Consider the following 13,152-nt stretch of genomic DNA (forward strand, 5'->3'; position numbering starts at 1 on the left):
GTAGTGGTGGTAGTGGTGGTGGTGGGGGCGTGTGCGAGATAAAGGTGTATTTTAATGTGCTGTTGACACGCAGCCAGATTGCGATCTGCTGGGATCACCACGTGCCGCCGCCCATATATGAGAAACCGTGGAGGTGTGATAAATCATCCAGCACCGGGACACTCAATGTTATCCAAATAATGCCTCCGATGATTTTTTTTATTTATTTATTTTTAATCTCGGCGTGTCACCCGAGAGATAAATCCGCATCATATTGCAATAGGAGAGTGCTATATGTCGACATATTGACTTACGGTGCTCATGCAGGTCACTGCGACACTGTTGTCCCCACATGTTCTTGTCCGGAGATAACCCACACTGCACCACGATTTCCTCATACGTCACCCTCCTCCTCGGCTTGTAAACAACAGCAGACATGTGGTTCAGTGGAGCACGTGGAGGAGGAGCTGAGGGGGGAGGGGGGGGTTCATACGTGTTTATTTCCTCATAAAGTCGTTATCTTGACTCATCATTTGCAAATCAATATGTTCTTGTTATTGTTCTGAGAAAACACTGTTTATGCAGCAGACCCCTCCTCCCCTTCCACACCTAGTCACAAGGTTTCATTTCGCAACTGTTTGTTAGTTGTTATTATTACGATTTTTTCCCCACTAATTCTTAATTAATTTATCGATTTCAAATAGAAAAAAAAATCGCAGTTTGAAACTAAACCTGCAGTTTAGGATTTAGGGTAAACTGGGGCAAGAAGTCCAACTTAGAAATTAATTTTCTTTTAATGAATATGAATATTGACATAATGTGTACACTAGATAGTATGCTTCAGGGAACAAACTTAATTAAATCAGAATGGACGAGCCTTTGTTATTAATAAACTCAATTTTAAATCCCTGGGGAATCTTACCTCACAAGTAAGATGAATACAAACCTTGTATTTACGCATAAGATTAACTTTATTTTCAAATATTTATGTTGCCTTTACTTTAACTGCAACAATTAGTGTTATCATCTTATCTCATTGTTGCCAAATACTTTAGAATAGATGAGCCTGGAACAGAAGTTGTAACTTTATTATCACTGAAAACTAAATTGAATGTCCCTTCTGGGATAAATAAAGTATTTTTCATTTCATTCCAGACATGAAGCTAATGTTAAATGAGCAGGGACGCTTAGCCTACAGCTAATTAGAGCTAGCCAGGTAGCATGCTAATATAGCTAGCTTTCCTTCAACACCCTCCCCCTCCACACACACACACACACACACACACACACACACACACACACACACACACACGTGTACACATGTGTCACATTAGCAGGTGCACTTAGCCAACAACAATAAAGAATTCAGGCTAGCTAGCTAGTGGTATAGCATGTTAATATAGCATAACGCCATTAGCTTAACATAAAGGCAGCTAGTTAGCTTTTTTGATGGATATTAGCACATTTTTGTTGCTGGTTAGCGACTATGTTACTGTATTAGATGATGGTTCCTTTAAACTGTTGTGTCATGCTGTCCTCCATGTGTGGGATCACATGTGGTAATCCTCTATCGCACATTTTAAATCTATTACACTGTGAATATTCAACTGAAACTGGACTTTTAAAAAATTAAATTGCAATATCTGTGAGAAAAACTAGATATCTTCCCTAAATCGTTCAGTCCTACTCTATGATTTTTTGTTAATACCATTTATGCAGCATCATCTCTCCCAAATCCTTCATCTGTTTGTTGAAACTATGCACTTTTTGTTGCAGAAATATTGATGCTTTTGTTATCAGAGAACACTTTGTTGACAGAAAATCTAAAGGGAGTTTGACCTGTGTGGGATCCAACTGGCTCCACCCAAACTACTATACACAAAAATGTATTTGTCTGTGAATGTTTATATTTGTTCATAGGTTGTTCATAAATGATATTAAACATGAATTTTGACCTTCATCCAATGCTGCAAAGGGAAAAGTTATCACTTCAATTCTTTTATACAGAGTGGTTTCAGTAAGTCAGAAGCAAATAAACATGTAATGTAAATGTATTATTTAGCAACGAGGAGGAAAAGTTACACAAGGGTTGAGATTGCTTATAATTATCACAAAATTGAATGAAACCAAAATGTGCGTCTCCTCAGGTGAGCGCCCCTTTGAGTGTACCTGGCCCAACTGTGGCAAGAAGTTCTCCCGATCAGACGAGCTGACGCGTCACTACCGCACGCACACAGGCGAGAAGCGCTTCAACTGTCCGCTGTGCGACAAGTGCTTCATGAGGAGCGACCACCTGACAAAACATGCCCGGCGACACGCAGGCTTCCATCCCAGCATGCTCCAGGGCTCCAGTGTGGCCAAGAGACGCCGCTGCTCCGTGTCCATGTCCTCCTCTGATTCTGGAGACCAAAGCCCTGCTGGGGTGTGAGACACACCCTCCCCATACTGTACATATATACATAAAGGTACATGCAGTAGATACAGAGGCATGCACAAACATAGACACACCCTCATGTGTGGTGTTTGTACCTTTATACAAATCCTGTCAAGTCAGACAACCAGCCAGACCACAATTCAGAGTTTTTCTACTACACATGTAACATTGTGCAACAGAAACATTGACTTTAATCAAACCTTATCGCTCTGTTTTGTTCCCTGAGGTGATTGGTATTATTAAGGGTTATTCAAGGTCTGTGAGGAAGGTCTAGTTGTTTTTGCCATTTGTAATTGTTTTACTTGGACTTGTAAAGATTTTCTTCTGAAAGAATCTGCCATCCAAGTGGCATTTATGTACATATCTAGTTTTCATAAACACTACATATATATATATATTAACTTCATTTGCAGATGAAGACAACAAGAAAACACGTCAATAAAATCGTGTGACTGATATATTCCTAGTGAGCTAAGAAGTTTTGGAAATAGTCCTTTAGTGAATATTACTCTTGTACACATATTGTACTTACACACACTTGAACAGTTGCTTTTCAGGCCAGGACAAAGCGAATGTACAGTATTGCAGTATTACCATGTAAATAGAGCTAATGGACTTCCTTTCAGACGGATGATATACTCAGTATAGTGTAGTTAAGTGATATTAGAGAGTAATAAGAAAAGCTATAATATAGAGAAATGCAGAGCTTGGTTATTTAATTTCATATATTTGGCTATGGACTTCAGGTATAATCAAGTGTGCGATAAGCTTGTAGGTATAAGCAGTGTGTTCTCCTGTGTATAAACTTCAGTGTTGTCACATCATGACAAAACTTGCAAATACATGCACCAAAATACCTTTATAGACTTTAGCAAGACCATAATACGTGAGCTAATCTCATGGGAAATTACGTTTCGACATTTGTGTTGTTTTTTTCAGGCTTGAATGGTGTCAGTAGTACAACATAACAGGGTAAACATGGTAACTGTACTTTTTGTTTTTCTTTTCACTTGCAGTTGAAACACTACAGTGTGTCAGACCACATCTATTTATGTTTAGTACAAGTCTGTGCCTTTCAGTGGGTTTGTAGCAGAGGGGAATTTCTACATTTTCAACCTTAGGAGAATACTACCTGAATATACATACCGTATTCTTTGTGTTGCTGTTCATTAATACTTTCAAGATCAATGACTGTCTCTTACACCAACAGTGCCAGGTGCTGTATGCTCGTGTTTGTATCCGGACTGCATTTTTATCAGGGAATAGAAGTGATGTGGGGTCATGCCAATCAATACTACACCCCCTGGTGGTGAGATGGAAGCACAACATTACTCACAACAGAAAGTCATAAAACCTTTTTTTTTTTTTTTTAATTTGTTCTAGCATCGATTAGTTTGTGAATCAGTGAATTCCGTCATGCAGCATGTTTGTATGTATTTCTTTGGTACAGTGTATGTTTAATTTGTCAGGTAATCTTTTGTAATATTACTAAATGGGATGAAAGGTCTTATTAATCCACTACAGGAGCCAGATACATTGTTGATGTCATGAGTTTTCTTTTTATACTTGTCACATAATGCATTTAAATGTCCAGGTAGAGTGTAAAGTTCGGTGTAGTTGTAGGATGCAAACTACATGCATTTGCTAAGTGAAATGTTTTTTTTTTTCTTTTCTGGCATTACGATAACTGTGACTAGATGCTGGTGCCTTTCAGGTTGAAACCCTTACTTCTGATGCTACTGTACTGTAATCAGGGACTGTCAATGCAAACCCCATGTTATTGCAATACACACAGCTGTGTAATAATTACTGCTCAAAAGTTTTAACATTAAAATTATTATTTTCTTTCTAAACATGGACTTTGGCCTCCTTTCCCACATCAAACACTCATATCTGACACTTCATATAAATGACTCCAACAGTAAGGTAGAACAGATGTTTTCCATTTGCTTTGTGTTTATTTATTGTCTTCATACACTGCACATAACAATAACATTGTTAAATACTGTAATGGAAGTGTTTACAATACAAGAAATTCGTTTTTAAAAAAAAGGAAAACCAAAGACAAACCATTGTCACCTGTGTCTAAATGTAAAAAAAAAAAAAAAAGCATAACTCCAAAGACAGCAAATGCTCTTCAAATAAACTCAGGTATCAAGATGGCAATAAATACACACATCTTTTAAACTTCTCTGTACTTAAGGCATACTCTAATTGCAAATAAACAACCGATTTAGAGGAGATAGAGGGTCCTAAATGAAGGATATTAGTGCTCCAAGTCAACGATCCTTGATGTTGCAATTACAAAACATTTCCCGTCCTATTAGTCAAAAGAGAAATAGATGCCATCTCACTTATTATTTAGGCATTGTATGACTGTATGCATGCAAATGCATATGTGTGCAAGAGAGAGAAGAGAGGGGAAATCTTTCTTGTGTCGGAAACTGTGTGCTTCCTTAATGATCTGTGATGAAACGGGGAAGAGGGAGTGTCTTCAGGTTCTGTGACACTGACGAGTGTTAAAACTAAGAGTGTAACACAACAGACGGGGCTGAAAAATCTAATCTAAAATCCCCCCCATCCAGTTCCTTTGGCCTTGATAACATGGAGATCATGTGAGCATTGTGGGGGGGTGGGGGGGCGGTGCAACGATATGTGATCTTCCCTTTTGACACAGTTCATTTTGTGTAAGTCACTGTCACAGCTATGCAGGAAAGACTACACAAAAAATGGCCCCAAAATTTAAAAAAAAAAGAAATGTGCAAATTCAAAACAATGCAAGTCAAGCTAGTGCCACAACAGTAGCAAGTCATCGCAGGGCAAAAATCAAATGTGCAACGAGCTGCTTGCTTATTATTTCCATTCAGCTATTCAGTCTGGTGCTCTTCATGCAATTTGTTCTTCAGCCATTCATGTTCATACATTCGTCCCAGACCTCTGTGATTAAACATCTCGAGCCAGTCGGGTAAAAGAAAAGCAAACGTGTTGAAGGTGGCGTGAATGAGTGCAATGACCTGGCCTGTGCTACATAACAACCCTGTACAGTACAATGAGTAAAGGACCACAGATCCTCTGCCAAGACCACAGTCCACACTCCTCAGATATCTGAACATCAACACATACAATCATACTGATCCCTCAGGTTAAAAAAAGAAGAAAAAAGTCAGCATTTAAATAAAAAGAAAACTAGAAAAATGTAAAAATGCAACCCAGAATTTCAGGTAAGCAGGACAGTTGAGTCAGCAGTTATGATAATGTTTCTTATTCTTCTGGGAAATTGAATTCACTTTACAGCATGAACTGACCTTTTCTTTTCTGTCCATTATTATCAGTGCATTATGTTACATCACCAGGAGAGGAGCTTTCTAGCACAAGTGTACGTCCTACCATAGGAGGAAACCACCACTTTACTAATATTTTAAATACATATTGACTATTTTCACGTGTGTTCCTGCTCCTAGATTTTGAACCAAAGTTTCTATATGTTAATTTGATTATTTGTCATTGTCATTATCATCATAGCACTTAACTGTCATTACAATATTCTACCAATGCCTCTCTGTCGCCGCTCTGGTGGCGCAGTAACCTCACAGCGGATGAAGACGGGAGGGTCATGTTGTGTGGAAAAGGGGCAGGGGGGCAGAGGGTCAAAATGGGGCAGGGTTACTGTATTTGACAGGTGGTGGAGGAGGTTGCCTGGCAGCACATGCAGGTAGGGTTGACTGATTTGGGCGGGATGAGATCCAGGTCTTCATCATCGGGGATCTCGTCGAGGCGGTAGCCATCCTTCAGCAGCTGAATGTTCAGATCCTGATTGATTTGCTGAAGAAGCGAGGAGAAGAGGTTGATGGGTTAGAGCAGACTTGAGTAAAAGATGATCATGTGACCTTCGCCTCTCCTAGTATTCCCTTTTAAAGACCTTATTCAACTAGAGTAAGCCATGTGTCATGTGATGCAAGTAGATATTTAATGCTCAGTAGGAAGAGGAGCAGACAGAGAGCACACTGTAGTTAATGCGCCGCAAAAGCCTGGTGAGCTAAATCAAGTTAATATAACTCAGAGTCAGGAACAAAGATCAAGCCTCACGCAATTCAATTTTCTGTGCCTGCGTATTTGCAGTAGGTGTGTCTAACTGCTCTGTCAATTTGTCTCAGATCTTAAAACCCTCCCCCCGACCATCATTTCTTCACATCATCTTCCCTCTTACATTACAGGATCTGGGGGATAAGGATAAGAAATGGCTCCACCGGATGTGTCCCTGTTCCTTGATGTCTAAAGATCTTCATTAACTCTATAGTCGACCTCTTCTCATCCAATTCCCTCGAGCCCTTTTCATCCCTCTCCTGCCATTCCCTTGGATCCGACCAATTAACGAACCACCTCCAGTTTACGATCACGTGGTCTCTGTCGGTGAACACTCAGCACTAGATGAGATGCGGCAAACATAAACCTTTAGATCTTGGTTCAGAATGAGGTCTCACATTTTTCAGTAGGCTTCAGGGTCCAGTCTAACATAGCACAATTTGAGGGAGCCTATAAAAGTAGCATGCCTACTCAAACTGTTGCAATTAGACGAGAAGACCAACACCACTCACATGTCTGTACTGCTGGTAAACATGTGGTCGATACCAGCAGCTGGTTAGCTGAGCTTATCATACAGACTGGAGCCACGGCGGAAAGCTAGACTCTGTTCAAAGGTAACAAAATTTTCCAAATAGCACTTTGAAATCTAAGTAATTACCTAATTATCTTGTTTGTTTAATCTGCACAATGACTTCAGTGTGCGTGTGTGTGTATGTGTGTGTGTGTGTGTGGGCACCAGTAACTTCCTGGAGTCTCCACTGGTTGCCTGGCAACTAGCCTAGCATTTCCCAAGATGCTCAACTATTCCTTTATGAGTTTCTTTGGAGAAGGCGGGGGAGAAAAAGGCCTATTGTGTGTGTGTTTATTTATCAAATAAAGTCGGCTGTCATGACTTAGATCACTGTTTCGCTACGACAAACACTTCTCTCACTTGTTTAGATTTAGACGACGCACAACATACAAACATTAAGACGACTTAGGCTGGCTAAAAGTTGCAGCGGTAACCATGGCAAAACGAGAGCGAGCCCTTTCCCAGATGGCAGTAAGCATCACCGCTCTGAGCTTTGTCATGAACGTGACGACTACGGCCCCGGTGTGATTTTTTTTCCCAACAAATAAATCTGTTTGTTTGCATGTAAATCAGAAGCAACAGCCTCATTAAAAACCCCACATTTATGTATCTGTGCATAACCTGTCCTCTATAGATACTGTGTACTGTTCGGTAGGGCATAAACAACAAACACAACAACCCAGTTCGATAAGCGACACTACAAAATGCCGCTGGCTCACAACTTGCTCTGAACTAGAATTCAGAAACAACAGCTAACATTTACTGTATATTAGCCCTTTATTTCTCATAACATGGTGGCATTAAGATCATCAAGACTCGTGGGGTTGTAAATATAGCCAGCAATATATCCACATGCCTGGGCTCGTCACAGACAGAAGACTGATGTAAAAGACGGGAATCGGGATTCCTCCAGAGGAATTAATATCATGACGCATCTGTGATTTGCACTTATATTGGCAGCAGTGTTGAAAACAAGATTTGCAGGAGCAGACACCCAGAGATTACATTTCATTTGTATCCTGCTTTTGTGCCTCATACACATTTGTCTGCAGGTGTATCTGCAGTGTAATCACGCACTTGCAGGGAGAGCACCCAGGCAGCAGAATTAACATGGATGAGAAGGATGGATATAAATGAGCTTGCTTCAAGACTGGCTTATAAAGGCCTTACTCTTGGCCTCCTAACAAATGTAGAAGATGGAGGGAAAGTGGTAAGAGAGTGAACTGAGTGAATGTGAGGAAAAGAGGCAAAGTGCGCTGATGGAACAGATCTCACCTCGGCAGAGGAGTATCCTGATGATGAGTATCTAGACATGTCAAAGTCATCATCACTGGAACAGAAGAACTTCAGTTAGCATATTATAATTATTACTATTATATGTTTATGTGCCTTTGTAGCATCAAAAGGAGTGACAAAAAGAGCATCCAGGTGTGTGTTTGTTTGTGTGTGTGTGTTCACCTGTCTGTATCTAGGGCCACCAGGGGCTTCTCGTCTGGACTCTGGTCTAAAGAGGAATAGCCTTTATTGGGCACTACCAACCTGCCGGGTGGGAACAGACAGACAGAGGAGAAATGATCAAATGATGAGCAGCAGAGAGGGAGTGCAGCAGAGGAAGAGGTGGAGGAGGGAAAATTGATTCAAAACAGGAAGAGGCAAGTAAATACAGGACTGGCAGAGATGGAGAAGGACAGTGGGCCTGGAGACACCACAGCAGCTCAACTACAGTAACAAAACAAATATTAAAGAGGTCTAACTTCTAACTTGGACATCTTTCAAACTCTAAATCAATAAAACTATTTTTATAGGCTTGATGACTGAGAGAAGTAATGGGGAAAAAAACATATTTGAGCACATAAAAAATGAAAATTCGGATACAACATGGCGAGAAAAAGGAATAGAAATTTGATTAATAAGCTGCGACACTGAAATACATTAGATTTTAAATTTTAATGTTTTGTGGCTCCTGTGTGCTTTAATAATTACAGATATAATAATTTATATATGATTCAATGTATATATCTCAACTTAAGTATCTTAATGCTTTAATCTAGAACAGAGTTCGACAAAAAAACTTCATTTTGACCTTTTTCTTTTAGTAAATTAGCCTGTGTGTGGTTTGATAATCAAAACAATGGAATACTAAACCATTAAGGTGTTTTTATCACTGAACAATTCTGTAGTTTCTCTGTGAGGCAATAGCAGCCGTTTTCCCCACTAGCTGAAAATCACAGCTCTCTTACCGTGTTCTGGCCATGACATTGTTCTTCTTGGGCTGCTGGTTGACTGGACTACCTACAGTGTTGCCATTCTTCAACGAGCCCTTCCTTGCCAGCTCTCTTTGTTTCTCTGCACAAGAGACGAAAACACAGGAAAGCACACATAGGGTTAAGCTAACACACAAACTGCACACAAAGTGTTGGAGAAGGGAACAATGAATGAAGGAAGACTTCAAAAATATATAGCAATTTACTTATTAGATACTTATTAAAACCGCTGTGGACAAAATCAAGTTTTTTGCTGTGTTAACATGTCCTATGAGTTTTTTCTTATATGACCAAAGCTAAATATGCAGTCAGTGCCATGGCTGAACATCTTCACCTTTGAAATGCAGTGTATTGATGATTGTCTCTCTTCAGACTTGGGGGTTTTCTTACATAACAAACACAAGGAAGCAATCCTGTCAACTTGCACGGTGTGATTTTGTATGTCATCTTGTGCAGCATAGAGTAGCTTTACAGTGTTTGAACCAAGTTATGGGTGAGCTGGTGTGCTCAGACTGCAGCAAGGCACAGAGAGGGGCGAGCAGATAGGAAGGGACTTCATAGATCTGAGCATTGTGGACAAAGCAATGTGTAGTTTAAGGCATGAAGGGATCATTTCCATGGAAAAGAAACAACTAAAATGAGAGGGATTTAAAATAATCCAAGGATAATTTGCAGATATAACGCACAATATTGCATACATTTTTCACAAAGGACTGAAAGAACTATGGAAGTCTTCTCAAAAAGTCAGATTTTATTCAAATAAAGGTGCTGAGGGTGCGACCTGACAGCTGAGCGGTTCGGGTGCACACCACACGGGTGAAAATGCCTTCAGGCGGTAAGTCCGTGCTCTGATTCTCGGCTGGCCTGGACCTTTACTACGTGTCATTTCACTGCTCTCTTTCCCCACATTTCCTCTCTCTCTCCACTGAAACTACCAAAAATGCTCAGATTTGACATGAAGAAATAGATATATTTCAAACACACACTCATTTGCGAGTGTGATGATCCGGGAAGGAGAATTTGGTTAAATTGTACATTAAGCCTATTTTCATTTCGAAAGGACTGTGATGTCTTTTCTTACTTAACATAATGACTAAGTACTGTATAGGCTTTGCAGCAGAGTACAAGCTGTGACATCATGGCAGATCAGTTTCTGTTCACTGGAAAGATTTCCCTCAGTGGTCAGCTGACCAGGAAGTGTTGAGCCCAGCTGCTGTTTAGATTGTGTAATGCAATACAATAGAAAATCCTAAAAGCATAAACGACACATTCAGAAACGCTCCAGCCTCCCATTTGTCCCTTTCGTCGTCAGTGATCAGTTGACAAATGATTGCTGTTAGTGTGCTGCAGTCTGAGCCAGCAAAGAATTGCAACGTAGTGCATTAGTGACACCAGAAAATGTTGTCTCAGATTTATATTGTGCCACAAGTTTATGACATTGCCTTCTCAATCCATAAAAAGAGTTTTAAACCGGCATCAAATGTAGATTAAAGTTTTTCACTCTCAAGGTCAGGAAAACAAAATTACACAAATATCTTAAGACAGCATTTTACAGACGTGGCATTTTATCACTTTGTTCACCTGTCATAAAACTGTGAACAACCAGAACTATAAAACGGATGATAATGAAATACTGTAGCTGTGGTCTCACTTTTAACATCCAGGGTGGATGTAGAGAAAAAAAAAAGAACTTCCACAGCAGCTGACATGGATAGTGGATGGTGGAGTTACATTACAAAGGGCCTGTAAGGTCACACCTTTGGTTCTGAGTGAAGCTATTATTGTAGGAGTAAATAAAAGCACCTCTGTTGACTCTGGACTCTGTCCAAGGTGCTGAAATGGACCTTTAAGAACTGTGGCTTTTTGAAAACACAAGAGACTCAATGTTCCAAACACAAAACAGCCCAGAGTGGAAAACAGTTTCTGTCTCGTATTTTAAATTTGGTGGCACCACCTAGACGACACCCTGTTGTGTTTGGTAACCTGTAATTTATATTTTAAATTATTTATTCTAAACATAATCAACAAATTAGTCAAACTACCAAAGAGAAAACTTTGCTGCACCCCCTACATGGTTGGTTTATACTTACAATTTAGCAGCAAAACAAAAACGGATTAAACAACACATTCTAGGTTAGCCTTGTGCCAGGAAGCTGCTCTGAAAACCGATCCTGTTCAGTGCTCAGATGCCATCATCCAGTGCATTAAAGTCCCACAGCACAGCTACACAGTCAGTATACAGATTCCTACAGTGTCTTGTCCATAGATCAGGCCCTGTTTCTTTACAGGGCTTCATGCTGATTACCACAGACGCATGCTTGGCTTGTAGCTCCTACTCACCTATTTTCATCTGCAGGGGTGACGGCTTGTAGTTGATGGTAACAGGTTCTCCCTCCCTGGTGTCTGAGTCTGCCTCTGAAGCCGTGGAGGAGGCCGGATCCTGGAGACAAACAACAGCATGGGCACACGGATGAGCAGAAATGTGCATTACTGAAGCAGCTGTGAATAATTTATGTATTTCGGTGGAGCACAATATATAATACTATTCCCAGGAAAGGTGAAGAAACAGAACAGAAACGGTGTAAGCAAAACACAGAACTTAAATGAGACTTGATGTGTTCATGTTGCTCTGAGTGGAAGTCCCTGAATCCCAGTTTAGAAAACACAGCTGTGCATCTTCTGACAAAGAAGAGGCTTGAAAACAAAGCCTTGCTGAGGGGTGATCATATGAGGCACAGTGATGAATGAAGGGATCCCTGGAGACAAGCAGGTCAGGCTGCCGTGGGTCTAGCCTGGTTCTCTAGCGGCCCCGGCAGAGGCCGCCCCGCAGGCTGCAGTAACCCAGGGCCCCGCTACAGGCCACGGAGCGCACCGCTGAATCACGTCCACACATTTCTACCCGAACAGTTTCACGGCGGATACTAGGATACATTCAGGATCAGGGGCCGCTCACTAATCTGGTTAAAGTGACGCAAGTAACGTCGAAGCCGGAGCAACTTGCTGCATGGATGCTGAGGATGTAGCAGCAGTGTCGGGATGATGGGATGCTTGTTTTCGCCAGACATGACGGATGCTGCGCAGCAAGACCGGCCGCTGCTCACAACACACCGAGAGGCGATAAAGATGTGAATCCCTCTCTGTCGTTTTAACGTTTCACTCTGTGGTGAGATAAAAACTTGCTGAAAACGCTGTGTCGGCGGTGCATGAGCCAGTATTATTACACATGGCAGGTGATGGATGTGTGAGGATGAGGCCTCAGACAGAAACTCAGTTATAATGTTGGTTAAAATAATCATAAAAACAACAACAACAACACCACCAGAACACCGATGGATCATCTCCAACAAATTACAGCCTACAAATGGGGCTCACCAGCGGCTGCATCTCAGCCTGCATCTCCGCCTCCTGCACCGCACTCGGCACTTGGAATCTGTCTATTTCTTCCATCATGTTGGCACCGAGCCTCTCTCCTTCCTTCTCCCACAAACCAAACGCAAGGCAGCGGCTCGATCCGACGAGTTATCGCCGAGGTTTCACTGATCTCTGACGGGTAACAATCTCTGTAGTTCTCCGGTGATGAGCTACATCCCAGCAGGCAGTATGTCGACGGTGGTGTGACCAGTTGGGTGACGGTGGCTCTACCACCCACTTCCGGGTGGGGTGTCCCAAGCTAGGGTCCGGGGACCCTGCGAGGGCCGTTTGAAGAGGATCAATGGTCCTCCGGCAAAGTGGGGTTGATTTGTTCTCTGTTCTGTAACTTTTTTTTTTTTTTATCACTCTTGTGCACCATGAGGTTAAGTTTTACTGTGAACAGTGTTTAG

General features: G+C 41.2%; 2 protein-coding genes across 5 annotated transcripts in view; one reads left to right on the forward strand and one right to left on the reverse strand.

Moving 5' to 3' along the window:
* klf9 (Kruppel like factor 9) overlaps nucleotides 1–4,266 on the forward strand; it is a 5,424-nt gene extending 1,158 nt beyond the window's left edge. Inside the window, exon 2 of the mRNA XM_008288373.1 lies at nucleotides 2,127–4,266. Coding sequence (XP_008286595.1) covers nucleotides 2,127–2,407 — 281 coding nt within the window. The 3' untranslated portion in view covers nucleotides 2,408–4,266. The remainder of the gene's footprint in view (nucleotides 1–2,126) is intronic.
* Nucleotides 4,267–6,076: 1,810 nt separating this feature from the next.
* Nucleotides 6,077–12,781, reverse strand: fam219ab (family with sequence similarity 219 member Ab). Of its 4 annotated transcripts, none has more exons than XM_008288405.1 (6): nucleotides 12,755–12,781; nucleotides 11,715–11,771; nucleotides 9,308–9,411; nucleotides 8,526–8,606; nucleotides 8,343–8,397; nucleotides 6,077–6,235 (listed from the first exon to the last, which is right to left on the reverse strand). In XM_008288405.1, exons 1-6 carry the CDS (start codon nucleotides 12,779–12,781, stop codon nucleotides 6,077–6,079), a joined length of 483 nt encoding a protein of 160 aa, XP_008286627.1. The 4 variants fall into 4 exon arrangements, with proteins under 4 accessions (XP_008286627.1, XP_008286620.1, XP_008286612.1 ...); XM_008288398.1 differs by having other exon boundaries at nucleotides 9,308–9,413; nucleotides 11,672–11,771; XM_008288390.1 differs by having other exon boundaries at nucleotides 12,704–12,781.
* Nucleotides 12,782–13,152: the final 371 nt, after the last annotated feature.

The sequence above is a fragment of the Stegastes partitus genome, unplaced genomic scaffold (genome assembly GCF_000690725.1).
Source record: "Stegastes partitus isolate 25-593 unplaced genomic scaffold, Stegastes_partitus-1.0.2 Scaffold13, whole genome shotgun sequence".
In the NCBI taxonomy this organism is placed as follows: Eukaryota; Metazoa; Chordata; class Actinopteri; family Pomacentridae; genus Stegastes; species Stegastes partitus.